We start from the raw sequence: 21,527 nt of genomic DNA, 5'->3' as shown, positions 1-21,527 counted from the left end.
CTCTCTCTCTCTCTAAAAATTGCGTTATACATAATAATAAAATCATAAAAGTATACAATAATTCAAATTAAATTCAAAATTGAAATACATGGAAATAATATAATAAACAATTCATCAGATTAATAATATTACTAAAATAAACACAATGAACACAGGTGTCTTCGTCTGGATTCGACGGTAAAAGTGGACATAGTTCGTCACTTGTTCCGAATGCACCTCTCTGTTGCTGAGAGTCTCTATGGCAGCACCTCTGTTGGCTGACTTCTTATAGTTACACAAATTCAGGGATATTAGAAGATCAGGTGATGTCTTCTTATTTCAAAAAGCACCTGCTAAAAGTTCAAAGTTCACTTTGCAGTTGATATAATGTGTCTTCTTCCTGTATGTTGACACACTTCTTTTCCTGCTAAAATTTCATTTCACATAACCACAAAAGTTCAGGTGGTTGAGTTCACTAAAGGTTGTATGACTCTAGGGTCATTGAAATCCTCTTTGAGGCAAAGTTCCTTTTCACCAAAGTATTGTTCATTTTAAAAGGTAGTATGTTAACAAATACATATCTCTATTAATGTCTCTCTCTCTCTTAATACTACTCTAAGTCTTACAATCTAGACTATTCTATACAATATTATGTCTATTCTAATCAATCACTTTAGTTTATCAATTTAAGTGGGGTGTACATTCCTTTAAATAAGCTTTTTGTTATTATTAGGAAAGGTACTTACAAGCTAAAGATATATGTAACTAAAATCGATCATTATATAATCAAATAAAAGTTCAATCCAATGAATGAAATGATCATCTCAAAAAGCTAATTAAAATTAAAGTCGATACAGTCGAACTAAAGTCGATATGTTCGAACAAAATGCTTCTTTGTCTGTGCTGAGGTTGAAGCTTGTTCAGTTGAGCTTTCAACAGGTTCTACTAATTCCGGTTCCTCTTCTTCTGTATTATTTCTGTGAGGAGTTTCTTGAAGTGAAATGTCTTGTTGTGACCTTCTCTTTATTCTCCTTTCAAATCTTTGTTTCCAACAAATATGCTTGACTATATAATATGTGCAGATAAGTAGGATTAATATTCCTATACTTCCAAGGATAATCCATATGTATGTGATTGGAATTGTTGGAGTGTTTAATATAAAAAGATCTTCATTTTCTGTCAATAATCTATCCAAATCTTTCTTCATTTGCTCGTATGATTTTTCTGCTACCTTAATGTCATCATCTGTTTGTTTCTTAGAATTCTCTTTATTCTTCTCAGGAGTCTCTGTAGGATTTATACTCTCTTGTAATTTCTCTAATTCCATCTTGGAAAATATTGTTTCAATTGGAGGTATAATAAACTTAGGACTGCTTCTTGTGTGAACAGTTGATCTCATGTGAAAATGTGAAGTGAGGATAATTCCAGGTAAGTATCCTATACATGTATTTGGCAATCTTATGATTCCAACATTATTCAATTTACTTATATTAGAAGGTAATGAATGCAAGTTATTTTGTTTAGCAGAACATTTCACTACTAATACTAATGTAGAGGGTGTAGAAAATACCCATGTTCCTTGCTTGTCTATTCTTCTAAAAATTGGATAAAATTCCTTTACAATTTCTTTGGAACAAAGTTCTGTTACCTTCTGATCATTTCCGATGTATAAAGAATATTCGCAGCTCTGATGTGGAGCTCGAAATATCGGAACGTCCGGTGAACAAACAGCAAACTGTGATATTTGGCAAACAGCCAATTCGTGATGACGTAACAACATGTACGATTGACGATCCATTGACAATGCTAAAATGGGATATTCAGTCTTAAAATATGCATAAGCTTTCAATACAGGAATATATGTAGGTAATCCCAAAATTTCGTAAGCATCGAAATATCCACTAGGCGTTTTCAATGGCATTTTTGCGAAAATTCTTAATTTTCCTGGAAGTGCGATAGCAACTGTAGTAATCCACTGGTAAAATTTAAAGAGAGTGTCAGCTTTGACTTGCTCTATCAATGAATAACCTTCCGGAAGTTGTGGTTGTATTTCTCGTAACGTACGATACATCACTTCCTTTGAGATAAAATACGAGCTTAATTTTCCTTGCTCTAAAACGTCAATAGCTTCTCTTAATTCAATTATTTGTGTATGAAATTCTTGCATCGCAAATTCTATATTTCTCATGATAATTTCAAATGCTAAATCATATCGATATATTTTTAGTAAGTTCTCGAAGGAATCTTGTCTTCTTGACAAATTATTTATTTTCTGTCTGTTGTTCTTACTTATTCTCAAAGTATCGTTTAGAAGAGTCGCTTGTGATTGTACTAAATGAATTATACCTTTATTAATACGTTTTATATTTGTAATTTCTCCATTTAAAACTTCTATATCTTCGGATGTAGCTGTGCCGAATAAAAACTTCAATGCTTTTCCTCCTACGTCGATTAATCCTCTTCTCTTTCTACTTTCTTTATCAAGTGTAACTAATCCCTTTAAATCATAATAGTCTCTTTTGTATTCCGAGAAAGATGATATAAGTATTTCGTATCCATTTGTAGGTAAGATCCGTCTTGCTTGATCGTTTCCTTTCTCATTTGATACTCGCTCTCTGTTTATGATTATGGCCTTTAAAGATTCAAGAGATTGTGTTAAAAACTCAACTTCTTGATCAAAATGATCGAAATCGAAATCATGGATCAATGTCCAATGGCTAGATGTCATCAAAAAGTTCTCTTTGTAAATGAAAATGACACCTTTCTCGAATTCGTTTACTTCTTGAGCTCTATAACTCCATTTTAAGTTGATCAAGATGCAAATTTGGAGGACGAATGTAATCGAGGACTTCATCTTTGTGTCTAATCTTATTATTGAAGAGTGTGAGCAAGCTTCCTTGAGAAATGAGCTTCGTCTTGTCTTTATAATTTCAGGAGAGCGTTCTCCACCTGTAGAAAATATTTTAATTGTTATAATATAAAGGGGAACTCCCTTATCTTCAGAATGTATATTATTTTCCTTTCTCGGATTTAGCTCACTAAATATGTATTTACAAACTCTATCATTGATTTAACTACTTCAATTAGTACTATTTAACATTATTTCTAAATCAACTTCATAAGCCCAACATTTTCGATGTTTCTTTGGGAAGAACTTGATCTACTAATGTGGAAAGTGATAATTCTCTAATTCTCTAGAAATTGCAACATTTTCCTTTTTTGGTTCTGTATAACGTATCTTCGCTTCTTTATAATTGCTTTAATTTTTCCATAGATGATTTAAACTAAGGATATACTATTAGCTTGAGAGGTGAGTTCAAGGTTTCGTAATTCCGTTATTTTATTTAATCTGCTACTAGTATTTCTTAATCGGGAAGGGAAGTAATAATGATGATTCAACAATATATCTGCATCGATAAGCGACTTCCTATTTAATTATTTCCTATTATTATTGGGTTTTTCCCATTTGTTTATCCCTCATAATTTTGTTCGGATCCATGAACGGATAGTTCTTATGTCTTTGAAACACAGCGATGGGTATTTTACTTTTATAAGCCTCCCTTTTTGTTTCAATTTCCTCCTTTTCATCATTAACCTTTATACTCTTTCCCGAAATAATTTTTAGTAACGAGATCAGTAGGCATATTAATTTGTAGAGATCCGCTATTATCTGACCTCTAGAGCGGCTTATTTCGGTTTTGCGGTCGTTTCTGGGTTCTACCTTATCTACCTTTATTTCCTCTCGTTTTGGAGCCGTTGATTTCTCTGAGACTTCTTTTTCTTTCCTAGTCTCTTGAAAAGTTTTCGTATTCTCATCTCGTTTCGTTTCCTCAATGGGATCGCTATAAGTTTTCTTCTTATTTTCTTGTTTAATCTTACGCCCTAACTTTTTATCCTTAGCCCTATTGTTTATTTCATCTTTAGTGGACTTGCGCTTAGCTTCCGCTTTTCTGATGGTCCCTAAATGCTTGTTCTTCCTTGAATGGAGTTTGCGGGGAGACACTCGAACACTGCGTAATACACTAGCTTCTGAATACTTCAAGTCGACTTCCTTACGATTTCTATTCATTTGATTTTGTCTGAATTTCTGCGTTTTACCTCGATAACTACTTCCGTTTTGTTTGATAATTTCTTTATCGATTTGCAATTCTCCTTTAAAATAATTTTTCCTTGGGGTTCGGGGAGAGCAAAAATGGACTTCCTTTCCACTTTCTAAAATTAATCTTTTATTTTCTCGATCTATCGTGATATTTCCCTCCATAAGGAAATCTTTACCTAATATACCATCACACGGTATAAGTTCTTTGGTATCAACTATTCTCGCAATTCTTTTAAATTTTAATCCCCTAAATTTAAATGTCGGCAGTGCTATGCCACTTAAGAGAACAGTTTTTCCCGGACTATTTTCCATTTCTAGCGGCTCAGTAATATGTACTGGAGCATTATTTTTTAGGATTCGTGCAATTCGTGTTGATAAGAGCGTATTTTTAGCCTCTTCATCGATTAGGACCTTTATAGGTATATTATTAACGTACACAAGTACAATAGGTTTAATTTCAGCACCAACAGTGTTTAACCTTCCTTTCCAAAAAGTTTTCTTCCATTTAGGATTTGTTGCTCCTTCTTTATACCTGGGACGTGTTTTTCTCTCCTTACGGAAATTCCTGGGGTGTCGCCTTCTTGATTCTTCTACGCTATTGATCACACTCCTCCAGTTATTTTTATATCTATTAGTTCTATTAGGCTCATCCCTATTCATTTTATCTAAATCATAACGAGTATTATTTCTATACGTCTCCCGACAGAAGCCGACTGTTTGTGGACGGTTTCCATTAGGAACTTGTTCTGTCGATCGGAAATATTTTGTATTTCGTCCTCTACCCTCATCCCTTTTCTCCTGGGATTGTCCTACAAATGTATTAAATTGATTTCTTACGTCCCCTATAGCCTTAACTACTTCTTCCATTTGTCTTTCGGGATCAGATTCAGTTTCCCTTAAAAATTCTCCTTCATTAACTGCTAATTCTTCTTCTTCTTTTATTACTTTTACCAGACCCCTAGGATGAGAAGTGAGGAGCTCTATATTCTCCTCATTTATTGCTATTTTCAGGGCTTGGTCGAAGGTCTCTGGTTCTCTGGACATAATCCTTTTTCTTATCCTTATGTCGACCCCATTCATAAATTGGACTTTCAACCTCTCGTCCAATTCTTTTTCTTTGACTCGTTTTATGACTTCTATTTCGGCTTCGTTCGCGCCTTCGTGTTCAATCTCAACCTCCTCGGCTAGGGCCTGGAGTCGTACGGCGTATGTCTGTACGTCCTCATCTCTGGCCTGGACGCACGCGTAGAATTTCTGGATTCAATATGGATAAGGGACCTTCTCAAAACGCTCTATCATTATTTTCTTAAATTCCTCATAATCCTCCACGTCTTTTACTCGCCGATCCTTACGTACGAGTTCCCGGGCAATGCCAGTCAATTTTAATTTAGCTACAGCTAACATCTGTGCCTTCGACCATGCTGCTACTCTAGTCACATCCGCTAACGTATCGAAAAATTCTGATACTTTTGGACCTTTCGCGTCCCCTGAGAAGACCGGTAAGAGGGAAATCATTCCACCTAGTCCGCCTAACGTTATTGGATTACCAGCTAACACAGCTCGCGGAGGTTCTTCTCTATCTCTATCCATCCTGATTTCTATCGTATAATTAACTTGAAACTATTTTATTTCAACTTATCAACTAGTTGCCTCTCAATCCGAATCAGATCCGCTTGTGAGAGGTTATTAGGGAATTTTTCTTTTTAGTTCGATAACCTCTCCTGCGACACCACTGTGAGAGTGTATTACGGATGTTTTTAGTTCGAAAAACCCCACACCTGACACCAGTGTGAAAGTAGCCAAGGACGCAGAGCTCAATCTACGCCACTTACGAGCACTAGTCGGTAAGACCAGTCCTCTAGGATGCAGATCACTAGATCTGATCTTAAATATTTCATAGGAGAGCGTAAACAAGGATAATCTGAACCGCGTAGTTCAGACGTTCGTCAGGTTCCCGACACCAGTTTGTCAATTTATCGATGCGCGGACAAACATGCGTATGCGATCTGATTCGGACTAAATTGAGGAGACATTCTTATAAAACAAAACAAGAGTAAATTTAATAAATCTCAAACAAACGAATACAAAAATTCAATTACAACCATTTAAGCGACAAACTAGAGGTTACGACCTTTTCTATGCTAATGCGCGTTCGAGAGAGAGCTCACAAAATGATTCTAAACATACGACCTGTTGGTTGTCGTCGTCTTCGTTTCTGTAGGTAGAGGACACCTTGTAAATAGAGTTCATAATACCTTCGTAAAGGAGATCAATTCGTGCACAAAATATAAAAAATATCACTTCTTCTAAGTGTAGACGCGGGACTTAGTCTGTCGGACTCCGTTTATGGGCGTTGGCCATCAGGAGGGAAACGTATGTGGAGTTTGTATGCTTCGGATCTGTCGAAGAACTCCCCGAATTCTGACTAATCTCCCCTTTTATTTCAAGATTTTGTCCAATCATCGTCCAGTAACTCTTTCGTGAGAACGGACAAAAGGGAGATGAACGAGGGGTAACCATTTCCCATCTGAGCAAGATTTTTAACCAGATACGGAAAAACAGAGGATGTTCTCTTCGATGAAAGGAAATAACATTTGTTATCTGGTTTTTCCCACGTCTAAAACAATATTTTTTTCACAAAAACGAAGTAATATTTCGTGTCGATATTTACACATATTTAATAAAGATTCACAAATTAGATCCAGGGCCTTTCGGATCTCACAATGTGCCAATGTATAAATTATGATACTAAAGCAAATCAGCTGGGACAGATGGTAGTACTTCCATCATCTTTTACTGGTGGACCAAGATACATGCACGAAAAAACGCAAGACGCCATGACCTATGTTAGACATTACGGTCGTCCCGACCTTTTTATTACTTTTACATGTAACCCACGCTGGAGTGACATAAATGAGCACTTACTTTCAGAACAAAAATCTCATGATCGATACGATATTATTTCGCGTGTCTTTCGATTAAAGGTAAAAAAGGTCATGGATTTGTTGATAAAAGGGAAAATATTCGGTGAAGTGAGATGCTATATGTATTCGACGGAATGGCAAAAGCGAGGTCTTCCGCATATTCATATACTTTTATGGCTTCAACATCGCATCACTCCGGATCAAATTGACAATATTATGTGTGCTGAAATACCTAACCCTGATCGTGATCCTGAGCTTTACGAAATTGTTAAAAGTAATATGATACATGGCCCCTGTGGAAGTTTAAACCGAAATTCTCCATGCATGAAAGATAATTCGTGCAGCAAACGTTATCCTAAGGCTCTTATTAAGGAAACTCAAACCGGTAATGATGGTTATCCGCAGTACAAGAGACGTTCTCTGGATGACGGTGGATTCTCTGTCAATATCAAGGGTGTTACAATAGATAATCGTTGGGTGGTTCCTTATAATCCAGTGCTATTAAAAACATGTAACGCTCACGTGAACGTAGAGTATTGCCATTCAGTGAAGTCAATCAAATACGTTTGCAAATATGTTAATAAAGGGTCAGATCAGGCTACGTTTACTTTAGAGAACGGGAAAGATGAAGTTACAACCTACGCAAGTGGTCGATATATAAGTTCAGCTGAAGCAGTTTGGCGAATCCTTGAATTCCCAATACATGAGCGTTTTCCTCCTGTAGTGTACCTTGCTGTCCATTTAGAAAATGGACAGAGAATTTATTTTAATGAGCAGAACTTGTGCGACAAATTGAGTAGTCCTCCTACAACTATACTCCTCTCCTTTTTCGATCTGTGTAACGTGGATGACTTTGCAAAAACATTGCTATACTCGAAAGTCCCTGCGTATTACGTTTGGAACAAGCGATCGTTTCAGAGAAGAAAGAGAGGAGTGAATGTTGAAGGATGGTCAGGGGTCAAAAAAGAACACGTTCTAGGTAGAGTTTATACTGTTCATCCAAACAATACAGAATGCTACCACCTTCGAATGCTTCTACATGAGATCAGAGGCCCAATTTCATTTGAAGCATTGAAAACTGTACATGGTCACTTACATCCCACTTTCCAATCCGCATGCAAGGCTCTAGGTCTACTAGAAGATGATCGGCATTTGGATTCAGCTCTTGAAGAGGCAGCACTTTGTCAAACACCGCATATGATTCGAGAGCTTTTTGCTATCATTTTATTGTTCTGCCAGGTTTCCGACCCCTTATGTCTTTGGGAAAAATACAAAGAATACCTTTCTTAAGACTTTAAAAAACAACTGGAAAGGCAAGGTGACGTGGATGTAGAGCACTCATCGGACCTAATATTTAACAAATGCCTGTCAGTATTAGAGGATGCCGTATTATCATTAGGCGGCCGTCCTCTTAAAGAGTATGGATTAATTCAGCCAATAACATCAATACATTTTGAAAATAGCGAGTACGTGAAGGAGACCAGTTACGATACAGTGGCCTTAGAAGACGCAGTAAGAAAAAGTGAAGCATCCTTGAATGACGAGCAACAGGAAGTTTACAATAAAATTATCACAAGTGTAGATGCAAATGACGGTCGAATATTCTTCTTAGACGCTCCAGGTGGAACTGGTAAAACCTTCCTTATTAATTTACTTTTGGCGAAAGTAAGAAGTACTCACGGCATTGCCCTGGCTGTGGCGTCGTCAGGCATAGCTGCTACATTACTCGAAGGTGGTCGAACTGCTCATGCTACTTTTAAGTTACCACTCAATTTAATCACTGCCGAGACTCCCATTTGCAACATCTCCAAACAAAGTAATTTTGCTGAAGTTTTAAAGAGTACAAAAATAATCGTGTGGGACGAAATAACGATGGCTCATAAAAGTGGTATTGAAGCCTTAAACAGATCACTAAGGGATATAAGGGGTAATACAAAATTAATGGGTGGCGTAACAGTTTTGCTGGCCGGAGACTTTCGGCAGACTCTACCAGTGGTGCCAAAAGGAACCAGAGCTGACGAAGTAAAGTCGTGCATTAAGAAATCTAATTTGTGGCCCCAGGTTAATATTCTTAAGCTCTCTAAAAATATGAGAGCACATTTGGCCGGGGATGACACTGCTGGTAGATTTTCAGATCTCCTTCTTAAAATCGGTAATGGTGATTTTCCATCGTTTGATGGAATGATAACCATCCCGGAAGAATTGTGCACAGTTGTTACTACGGTTCAAGAATTGCTGTCTAAAGTTTATCCAGACATTATTCATATACATGACAAGCCTATTGAATGGTTATGTGAGCGTGCCATACTTACTCCAAAGAACGATCAAGCAGCAGCTATCAACAATATCCTGCTCATGTCGTTTGAGGGCGAAGAAAGGGTCTATACTTCGATTGATACTGTGGTTAATACAGATGACGCTACTAATTACCCTGTAGAATTTTTAAATTCATTGAAACCGCCAGGTTTGCCTTATCATAAGCTTATTCTGCGTGTGGGCACTCCAATTATGTTGTTGCGAAATTTAAAACCACCAAAACTTTGTAACGGTACGAGACTGCAAGTGAAAGCGTTACATCGCAATATAGTGGAAGCCACTATATTAACTGGGTGTGCGAAAGGGGAAACTGTATTTATACCACGTATCCCATTAATACCTAATGATATCCTGTTCGAATTTAAACGATTACAGTTTCCCCTAAAAGTCTGCTTTGCCATGACAATAAACAAGTCTCAGGGGCAAACTCTCAAATTTGCAGGTATTGACTTGAGAGAACATTGCTTCTCTCATGGACAGTTTTATGTTGCTTGCTCACGAGTAAGTGAGCAAGCAATTATTATTCACGAGTAAGTAAATATTATTACTCATTAGGTAAAATAAATTATTAATTAGGTATTTACTTACTCGGTCTTATTTGAGTAGCCTACGTAAGTATTGTGTCCCTGATTATTTAAAGGATTTAATTATTTTCACATTAGAAATAATTTTTTTACAGTGAAAGAAAAGAACTTTTATCGACAAACAGATGGTATTTCGATGGGTTCTGTAATAGGACCAAAATTAGCAGAAATTTATATGCTGGATGTGAACATGATTTTATCAACGTTAAATGGAGTTATGTTTTTTGCAAGGTACGTCGATGATATTTTGATAGTGTACGATAGTACAGTAACAACAAACTTACAAATTTTGGAACAAGCTAATAAAATTAATTTGAATATTAAATTTACTCAAGAGCATGAATTACATAATCAATTAAGTTACCTAGATATAACAATTAAAAGATTTGAAGACCATTTGGAATACTGTAAATTTGAAAAACCGTGTAATACGAGAAAAGTAATTAATTATAGATCATACTGTCCTTTAAATCGAAAATATAATGTATATCTGATGGAAATAACAAAGATTTTTTCTACAACAACAAATATAGATAAACGAGAAAAAGAAATTGAAGATATTCATAAGAAATACATTTTAAATGGATATCCAAAAAGATTACTAAATGATTGGTTCCACAGATTCTTAAGAAACAGGTTTAAAGTTAAACGATGTCAAGAAATAATAAAGTATGTATACTTGATGGAAATAACAAAGATTTTTCCTAGAACAACAAACATAGATAAAAGAGAGAGAGAAATTGAAGATACAAAGAAATACATTTTAAATGGATATCCAAAAAGATTACTAAATGATTGGTTTCACAGATTTTTAAGAAACAGGTTTAAAGTTAAACGTTGTAAAGAAATAATAAAGTATGTATCATTTCCGTATATAAAAGGTATTTATGAAAAATATAATAACTTCTTTAATCATAAATGAATTAGATCTGCTTCGTCTTTAAATAACAGGTTATCAAATATGATAATCATCAGAAGTAATAAAAAAAGATTTATTAGAAGAAGAAGGTGTTGTTTATCGGATAGAGTGCACGTGTAACAACCCTAGTTTTAACGTCGGTGAAACAAAACGAAGATTAACAATCAGACTGTCGGAACATTTGGCTGCCGTAAGGTTAAAAATGAGTAATTCTTCTGTCTTCCAACATTGTAATAATAATAATTGCCAGATAAATACTAATAAATTACTCGTAAAAATTATTTTTCAGGAAAAAACCAATGTAAAGCGAAAGGTAAAAGAACAGTTCACTATAGTAATTATGCAGAGTTAACAGCGGAATGCTAGGAATTTTTTTTAATCATATAAGTGGCTCTTCATGACTGTTAGAACGTAGATTTTGTGCTGTAAGCCCCACTGAAGAGGCCGTAGGCGAAATGCATTTGGGAAGCTTGTTAGTAATAATGTAAATAAAAGATTTTTCTCTGCAAATTATTTTGTTTTTTTATATCTTTTTTAACTCCTTTTTTAAAAGTTTTATAGTACATTATTGGCTTGTTTTTAAAAAATTAAAAGTTATACATTATCCAAAAGTCAGAAGGGAAAGAAAAATATAATTCTTTCGTAATTTTACAATTTATGTAAGAAAACAAAAAAAGTAAACTATGACTTTACGCGTATTAAAAGATTATCTAAACTGGAATTATGTTTCTCGTTACCAAATACTTGATCAGCAATTTATTGACGATTTCCAAAATGAACTTTCATAGTGTTACATTTTAAAATATCAGAAAATAGACCGGGAATATATCATAAACAATAACCAGAAATTATTACTTCACTTACTAGTAGAAATGTGCCATGTTTTAGACAAAGTGAATGAGAAAACTGGAAAAGCTTAAATATGATAAACTAATTTAATCTATTAATGTAAAAATAAAAAAAATTCAAACATAATTTCGTTATGGCGTTATATTATTTCATACAATTGTTGTGTTTTAATTTTCTCAGATATTAAAACATATAATAATTAATATAGAATCTTTGTCTCATCGTTAAAATAAAATTAATTTAATTCAAAGTTAAAAAAATATTTTAATAATTAAACTTATTGTTAAAATAAAATTAATTTAATTTAAATTCAATAATTAATACGGCCTTATTGTTACAATAAAATTAAGATTTGTGATTGAAAAAGTAATTTTGTGCTCTGAAATAATTTCATTCAACAGATTTTTATTTGCAATTTTAATTTAATCGACATCTCAAATTAATTTTGTGATCAGTATGTGTCAAACCACTACTACTATTATTCATAAAATTAATTTACTCGAGAAATTTCTGATCTAAAAATAATTTATATCCTGAAAAATTAATTTTAAAATTATTACATGAAGAAATTTTTTGCTTTAGATAAACTGAAGGAAAAAGTGGAAACACTTAAATAAACTGTAATGTAAAAATAAAAACCTTTTCAAAATAATTTTAGTGTTATATTATTTCAATTGTCATGTACTTGAATATTAAGAGAAATAACCATCAAGAGANTATTATTACAAATTAGTACAACTTAATTTTATAATAAATTTAATAATTAAACGGAATATATTAAACTTATTGTTAAAATGAAATTAATTTAATTAAGATATATGATCAGAAAATTAATTTAATTTAAATTTGTGAACAGCATTTCTCATATTAGTAATTATAAAATTAATTTTGTGATTTGAAATAATTTCATTTGACAAATTTTTATTTGCAATTTTAATTTAATTGACATCTAAAATTAATTTTGTGATCAGTATGGCCCAAACCACTACTACTCATAAACGAAAAATTTCGGAGTGTTTAGAAAGATATTGTAATTGTTCAAGTTATTTAACTTGCCAAATTTTTTCTTTACTTTTGTAATTGCAGAAAAGAGGAAAGTAAAACTTTGTTCCTATGTATCAGTTTTCCAAGGAGAAGATTTTTATTTCTGCTGTTTATGATAAATTAGAGGTGCAACTTATTTCGTAAATCCTGTTATCGGGGAGCAGAGCAACAAATTGAATCCAGATTGGAGAAAATTGGAAAAATAAAAAGAGCAAAAGCCCAGTTTTGAGACTCTCATCTGTTGTTCGACTAAGATCGCTTTTGTAGATTCTGGCTCCTTTTCACTTTTATTTTTGATTAAAATACTGTTTGAAGGTTTTTTTCCAAAGATTTCTAAGTACTGTTAAGAGGTATTATGTAACATTTTGTAAACTGTCTTTCGACTCAGTATAAGTGTAGTTAATTAGATTTGATAGAACTTTAGAATTTCCTTATCGTATTGTGAGTGGAGATGTTAATCTTGTTTATCTTATAAGTCCTGCTTTCTTCCTGTCATTAAATTTTGTTTTTTAGTTAAATGGTTTTGCATAGAATTACTCTAGAGGAAGGTCAATCTATTGAACGCCTCCCCACTCGAACTATAGACTTCCTGTATGTATAAAACTGGAATATAATTTCTTTCACAGGCTAAACGCATATAATTTACCTTGTGTCAGGAATTCTGATAGAAGACAAAAATTTTGTGATCAATCTGTCTTCCTAATGTATCTACAAGTTTAACCCATTAACTGACAAGGTGAGCGGCTTTTAAATCTGACTTCACAGAGAGTTGACTCGAGATGATCTCATCACTGCAGATTCACACACGATGTTCCTAAATACAAACTTTTAATGACCATTCTTCCTCTGTAGGCTACATGACAGTCAAAATTAAAACCACTAAGATACACAAAAAAATTTCCAATTAAAAACACAAGTTTAAAAGTCAAAACTGGCAACACCATAGACATCTTTCCTTTTATCGTTACTGCTTGAAAAAGTTTTAATTTTGTTAACGCCAAGTAGCATACAGAAGGAGGTCAGTCATAAAAAGTTTATATTCTGGAACATTGAAATTGAATAAATGGTAATTTCTTTTTAAGCAGACTTTATCTTCAATTTTATTGGTAACATATATGTTTGAAAAATTATGAAAATTAAATTAGAAAAAGCTAAATCTAGGCCTGTCCAGTATTACTTATCCTTTGTGGTGTGTATGGTATAGCAATTGATGAAACCATTTTAAGAAATCATTAAAAAAGGGCGGTCTTAATCTGGAATTAGCAACGATAAGGTGAATACTAAAAAGGGGGTTATACAATTATTTAAGGCCAATAAATGTAGTAATATATAGTAGTTAGTAAAGTAAAAATTCAGCAATAAGTTGCTTAACCGTCTGTATGCCTGGTGAAGAAAATAATGCCGTGAGCTTGATGGGGTGCAGAAGACAGCGAAATAAAACGCATTATTATATGGCCTATTAAAAAAATATGAATATTATATTAATATATATGTATAATAGATTTATAAAGAAATATTTGAAATAAAGCAGACATTGCTTTACGTGAAATATTTATTCACACGACTACATAACAAAAAACTTTAACTTTTTTGTTATAAGAAAAATAAAAACTTTTATCTTTGGAAATCATGACGTAATCTAATCATAACTTAAGTATTTTGTCTTCATTTTAATTGTTACGGCTAACGGGAATCTTAGCCATCATCATCATCATCATCCATCTGGTTTATTAACGTAATATTAAAATTACGTATTCAGGTACCGCAATAAGCACATCCCGATTAAAATTGTTTACAAAATTACAAAGTTATGTTTTGAATACATCTAAGAATTGGTACAATCAATTAAGTTACAAATAATAAAATTCAAAATATTACAACACAATACATAAAACTGTATACAAGAAATGCTATACATAAAATTAAATACAAGACAAACATTAAAACGCATTGGTGTTACCTGAAGAAATACCTCACTAAATATATGATAAATTCTATACTATCAAAGTTACCTCGCATTCTTCAATTTGTAATCAAACAATTGTGTTATGTAAGGTCAATTCTATTTAAGTATTTTATCTAGTGATGTAACGAATAATCGGCCACTATTCGGTATTCGGCCTATTCGTCCTATTTTTCGCTATTCGGCCGAATACCGAATATTTAATCACTATTCGGCCGAATACCGAATACCTAAAAACAGGAGTAAGATATAACAAAACACAGTAAATTAATCATTTTGGTAACTTTTATCAATCAGAGATCAAAAAAGGGTAACAAATCAAATGAAACTACCTACTTATTATGTAGTTTAGTCATCTATTTACCCGTATATAAAAGAACAAGTCCTGATAGGGTAATTAACGCAGAGCCAAAACTACTGGTGCTAGAATCTTAAAAATTTGAGGGTGTGTTCCTTTTGTAAAGTTTAGACATACGAAGAAAAGATTTTACGAAATTAAACCCTAAAGGAGTGGAAAACAGTAAAAAATTTGTATGAAAATTTTTACTGCGTGGCACATTAGATCAAAACTTAGGTCATAAAATGTGAAAAAATAATAATTAATGATCTGTAATTTTATGAAATCATCATTTATTATCAACTTGAAAATTAAATTAACTGTTTTGTTTCATTGTACAAAATTATTTATTATAACTGAAGTCAATATGTGGTAGGTTATGGTGCAGAAAAATCAAGTTTTCTGCATTTTTGGAAAGAAGTCTGTCCTCTTTTCTTCGTATACGTTTCCTGCTTCACTAAAAAGCCTCTCTGAATACATGCTGCTTGCAGGAGCTGAGAAGTACTCAGCAGCCAGTTTGACTGAACATTGGGAAAATTTAGATTTATGTGTAGCCCACCAGGCAAATGAATCGTCGTTTCTCTTTAAAGTTTTCATGCACAAGTACTTATCAAGGTCACCTGCTATGATGTTCTTTGAAATAGAAGCTATTCCGACTCCATTGTCATCATCGGTAAAGTTCTCAGCAACTACTTCATCATAGCACTCCCAGAAAGATGTGCGAATGCTTTGTCCAGGCTCATCGGTTCTTTTACGTTTAGACTGCACGAGAAAAAAACGCACGCTTTCATCGCTGCTGGTATCATAGTCTGAAAGTAAATCTTCAACCAGAATGTACTGCCGGGCTCTTTCTTTTCGCAGTTGGTTCGTGAAGAAATTCGTCTTAAACGTTAAATCTAACAAAGTTGATATCAGGTAGTTTTTATTATCGTCAATCTGTGAAAAACGTTGTTTTATCCCTTGTTGCATGGCGATCGCCATAAACTTTAATTTAGGTGCTAGGTCAGAAGACACGGCCTTGTTGCAGTAGCGGTTAAGAGTAACAACATGGGGAATAATTTCAGATAAGCATGAGTAGTTTGAGCTAGTAATTTTTGTTATCTATTCAAATGGCTTTAATAATTTCAGTAATTGGTCTACAATCTCCCACTGCTCTTCAGTCAGATTAGATTTTTTCTGTATCAGTTAGATAGAGGGAAATAGCTCGTTTTTTTTTAAGAAGCCTTTCTAACATATAAAAGGTAGAATTCCACCGTGTTGTTATATCTTGCACTAAATTATGCTTTACGTTAGGCGCCTAACGATGGCGCCTAATTTACACAATTTCCCAATGGACTTATAGGTATACGATTTGCGAAAGAATGATATTACCATCATATTTGCTTAGAGAGAAGTATACCAGGGAGCAATTGTTCCCTCCTGTGAAAGAATAATTTATGTAATACAGCACTTGTATAACATACTGCCATGACGCTCATATCTGTCCGCTACAACTGTCAAGAATTAACGCGATTGAAGAAGTGTAGTGACAGCGGGCCAATAGAGAACAGGGTGCGCGATCCTTGCCATATAATGCGATTTGCGCGCCAATTTTCGTACGTGCGTTAATCAAGCCGAATAGTTTGGCCGAATATTCGGCTATTCGGCCACACTCCTGGCCGAATATTCGGCTATTCGGCCACACTCCTGGCCGAATATTCGGTATTCGGCCTGAGGCCGAATATACTATTCGTTACATCACTAATTTTATCCTTCCTTCAAGATATGTAGAACACATTTCGTCCATTGTATTGTGATTATGTTCTTGTTTGTTTTTCCTCAGGCAATTTGCACATTTTAGTGTTTCATGTTTTTTGGTACAGTCTTTAAACAAGTGGTTCTCATTACAATGGCTACATATGTTCTCAGATGCAGAGCAATTTCTCGCAATGTGTCCAAACGACAAACATCGAAAACATTGCAGTATTGGAATATAATCATATGCACTATAGGTTGACCACCTTATATGAACTTTCTTCTCTTTAAGAATTCTTTTTCTTATATCGGAAGACACTTCTATCACCCAGGTAACACATTCAGCACTTTTTCGTTTTAAGGAGAATCTAACTTTAATATGTTCAGCATACATGCGAAAAGAAATATCTTCAAATAAATGTGTATTCTGTTCATATATATCTTCAATAAGTTCTTCTTCGCTAACAATTGAACGAACGGACATTATTTTAATTAAAGGCAATCTCTTTTTAGGCATGTGGGATGTTAAACCTGGGACTTTGTCTACAAACTGTTTGAAGTGCGCAGCATCCTTTTGATAACTTAAATCAACAGCAACTCCACCATTATTTATTTTTTTAACACGTTCTATTCTAACTTCAATATTCTGAGGCTCTACAAGTTGTTTTTTGTCTGGTCAGATGTTGAATTCTCGTTATTGCTGTACACTAAGACTGTATGTGCTAATGCAGGAGGAGCTTTAACAATATTAGACAATATATTACCTTGTTTTAATGCATCTTTATAACTAGGATAAGTAGCATTTCTTTCAATTGTGTGTGTCAGATGGTTGCTTTCGAAAGTATTCACTTACTGAAGAATATCTTTCAGAATATTAATTGATTCTTTATCATGGGAACCCCAAATCTCTTTAATGTCCTCCTTAGTTGGTATAACAGAAAATATTTCATCCAAGCTTTCAAACAATCTTTGTTTCTCAAAGACTGCTTCAGCGTGTTCAATCACTCTGTTAAACTGTGTCAAGACATAAGTTAAATGGCACTCCACCCCAAATCTACCCCTAGAGTTACACTGTGAATGATTCTTTATTTCATCAAGTATGCTGTTAGCAAAATCATGAAATAATTTTCTCTCCGATTCCATATCGAACAAAGATGAAATAAGATATTTATTTAATTAATTCAGAATGTTAGGTTTAAAATTATTCTTATGTAAAATATTAACTCAATAAACTTGAAAACATTTGTATCGTCTACTTTGGCTCGAGACGATTCTAGAAATATATAATATGTCTGAAATTATGTATAGAAACGTAGAAAATGCAACTTCCTGTAATCGTTCTAGAAAGTTCCTGACTAAAAGTCAGTGACAGTTGCTATGGTGATTGAGAAGTTGAAATTAGAATAAATAGTAAAATTGCCATTATTCAAAAACTATAAGAGTTATGGTTATAAAATTTTCAGAGAGTATTACGTTTTATGTCTTCAAAGAATTACCCGAATATCTTTCAGATGTAGCCCACCGGAAGAAAGTTACAGGGTGCCGAAAAAATCACCCGAAGTAGTTGATATCTTCTAAAGTACCCCAAGAATTGGAAGATGTACTCACATTAGCATTGCGGACAACCCATAATATTTGATTCCGGTTAATCGGTTTATGTTCGGGAAATCGAATTCGAAAAGTAAACAAAATTTTAAAAGAGTGTTACTTTGTAATGGAGCGTCCGAATTTAACAAACTTGACGAATTCTTGGTCCACAAGAAAAACGCTTTTATAAAATATATAACACTTAGTACAAATAATTAAAATTCATCAAAAGAACTTAAAAAATTCAAGAGCTGAAAAATTCCACTTCACTTCGATCAGATTTGCACAATCAAACAAGGAATCTTAGCCAGGAACAAGTTCAAAGTAGTGAGTCCGTACCCTAAGGATTAAATCTATTCTGGGGTATACGTTCGTTCTTCTTGCTTCTTGCACTTGCCGACTTCCTAACAACAAGTGACCAAACCACAAAGTGTCTGACCCTGCGGTTCCTTTCGTACCGCGCAGGATTACTCTCGCAACGACTTAGGTTGCCGTGGTAGGGGTTTTCTGCCTTAGGGGCGTTTAGTCATAATCCCACAAACAATAGCTTCACGCCACTGGCCACTAGACCAAGCACATGTACTGTACAAAGTTTCCGTTACAGGCACATAATATAATTATCTATTAAGGCATAAAAATTAATCTTCTTCAGTTAAAATTTGAAATTGTGAATTCTGGCATTTTTTACATACTAATTTCGCATGTTTGTTGCGGTCGCGACTACTTTCTGTTAAGCCGTAACAGTCAAAATCTATTTCTTGTAATCTGATAACAGTTGCAGACCACTTACTGTAAAGCGGGTAAAAGGGCTAGAGCAAGAGCGTAGGAAGACGAAAAGAAAAGGAAGAAAATTTAACTCACTGCTGGACTAGCTGTCTTAGCCTTTGGTCACATGTAGCTACGCTCCACGATTTTTCTACCACTGCTGATAACCAAAGTTAAATTAAATTTTCGAGTCGTTTATTTTTTTTTATCTTAATAAATGTTTTGTTTTTAAGATGGTTACATCATGTCAGTTAATTACCATACCAAACAGTTGGGAACAACCCAACATGTTCCATGCAAATAGGTCTAAAACATTCTTTACAGACACCCAGCAGCTGCCTAAATATTTATCTACTGACATCGTGAACGTGTTAAAAATCAAACAAACACAAAAAATATTACTTACAATTTTGCAACGCAACCAGCCTGGTAGAGTCTGTTACACCCGGCACTCAAGCAAATATGTCTTGTTCGCACGATATCGCGCAATGCACTAAAAATTTGGTGGGGATCACCAGCGCATTAACAGAAATGAAACTACTAATAATTTTAAGTTACTATCGCAACAATTAAAATAGTTGTAAACTTTTAAAAATGAGTCAGGCTTCTGAGACCTCACCATGCACCACAAAGATTAACTTCTGCAGCAACATTTAGAACTACATGTGTGGCACAATCCGTTATGATAAATCATTGTAAAATTTTTAAATATTTTTAATTGTCATAAAATTTTAATTTTTGCAAAAAGTTTAAATTTAAGGAAGAAGATGGGTTTTAAAAAATTGCACATATTAATAACCAGTAAAAGTAAAATTGTCATTCATTTTCATGCTTATCGAGATAAGACACACAATTTTTTTTACCCCTTGATCACCAATATTTAATTATATCAAGAACTCTAATAATTAATCTTTCCTACAATATCTCATCAATTTCTTGGAAAAAGCAGGAAAGTTATTAAGTTTTGAATAGGGTGAACAAAATCGCCCTCCCCACACATACAGAAAAACTCTCGACTTTTTTTGAATTTCTTTAAGTTTCAGGGTGCCTGCAGTCCAAAAATGTAATAATATTGAAAGATAATTTTGTCTTATCGCCATACTTTTCGTTATATATTGCAGCTGAAAAAGTAAAAATAGCTTAAATTTCAAACTTTATTTCTTATAGCTGAAAAACTATTGAAACAAGTGCAATTTAGTTGTGTTTAGAAACTTCTTACGTTAACTATCATGTGTTTAAGAAAGAAAATAAGACTTTTAATGTTATATAGGAAACAATGAGATTATATCCAGCTATTCCGAATACAGGCAGAAAGTCAACACAAGACTTAAAATTTGGTAAATCTTTTTGTTATAATTCATTTTTTATTATTCAATAACGGAACTTTAATTTCAATTCAACAGGCAGTAATAAATATTCGAAAGGAACTTTTTTCATAATACCGATATTTCATTTGCATCGAAATCCGATTTATTTTCCGAATCCGAATGTATTTGATCCAGACAGATTTCTTCCAGAAAATTCTTCTAATATAAACAGTCACGCATACATCCCTTTCTCGGCTGGGATAAGAATATGCATTGGTAAGAATTTTTTATAGTATTATACTTTCTTCTATATTTAATTGTTTTCCAGTTTATTTTCCATTTTTTTAACGGAGCATAGTGTCATAAAGTGTTCATTAGTCAAAAAGTGTTTTGTCTGAGGGGAGTTAAGAGCAACTGCACGACTATTAAACCTCATTTTTTGCAAATATATTCAACTTGACAAGGTCGATGTCATGAAAAATCTTCTAACAGTGGCAAAAAAATTATAAAATTAATAATTACATTAAAAAATTCGCCAGGACGAATTCACATTTAAAAAATATATTTCTTATCAGCCTATGCATACAGTTGAGATAAACAACACTGTGCTTTTCAGACTATACATACCTAAAATAAAAGATCAATTCCACCGTACATTTGTTATTACCTCCACAAGCATGTCAAAAACCAGAAGTTAGACTCAATTGTATGTATAGTCTGAAAATAAATATATTTTTTAAAATAAAATACTTAATTAATATTCAGCTAAATGCTTCTAAACCTAGGCAAAAACACTTTATCTCACTGAGAATTATTTATTTATCGTAACAAAAGTTTTTATTCTGATTTACAGTATAACTTCAAATTTGTAAAAATCATGGAATATTGATAACTGTTCTTTTTTGTATAGAACAGTTAATTACACATTTAAAATACAAAATTCTTTGAATAGTGTGCTAATTGAATTCAAAGAATGAACTACAGTAAAAAATAAAACACTGAACACCTTATAACGCTGAGATATATTTATTAAAACACAAACGTTTTCAGCCTAATGTAATAGGCCATCATCAGGTGAATTTGCTATCGAACACCTCTTGAAAATTCTGTTAAATGGAAC

The 21,527-nt window shown here is 33.4% G+C and overlaps 2 protein-coding genes across 2 annotated transcripts in view; one reads left to right on the top strand and one right to left on the bottom strand.

Moving 5' to 3' along the window:
- LOC111614952 overlaps positions 1-9,852 on the top strand; it is an 11,895-nt gene extending 2,043 nt beyond the window's left edge. The window contains 2 exon segments of the mRNA XM_023356326.1: positions 6,822-8,185; positions 8,294-9,852. Of these exon segments, the coding sequence (XP_023212094.1) occupies positions 6,822-8,185; positions 8,294-9,852 (2,923 nt within the window).
- Positions 9,853-15,407: 5,555 nt separating this feature from the next.
- Positions 15,408-15,983, bottom strand: LOC111614951. Its single transcript, XM_023356325.1, has one exon. The coding sequence runs from the start codon at positions 15,981-15,983 to the stop codon at positions 15,408-15,410; it is 576 nt and encodes a 191-aa protein (XP_023212093.1).
- Between the last annotated feature and the right edge of the window lie 5,544 nt (positions 15,984-21,527).

This window comes from Centruroides sculpturatus, unplaced genomic scaffold (assembly GCF_000671375.1).
Source record: "Centruroides sculpturatus isolate CEXI.00-Female unplaced genomic scaffold, Cexi_2.0 scaffold1640, whole genome shotgun sequence".
In the NCBI taxonomy this organism is placed as follows: Eukaryota; Metazoa; Arthropoda; class Arachnida; order Scorpiones; family Buthidae; genus Centruroides; species Centruroides sculpturatus.
The sequence above is the reverse complement of the archived record's forward strand: the minus strand, read 5'-3'. Positions and strand labels throughout refer to the sequence as shown.

Coding starts and splice junctions, on each gene's coding strand:
- LOC111614951 (XM_023356325.1), bottom strand. CDS start 15,983: ATGCAACAAGGGATAAAACAACGTTTTTCACAGATTGACGATAATAAA.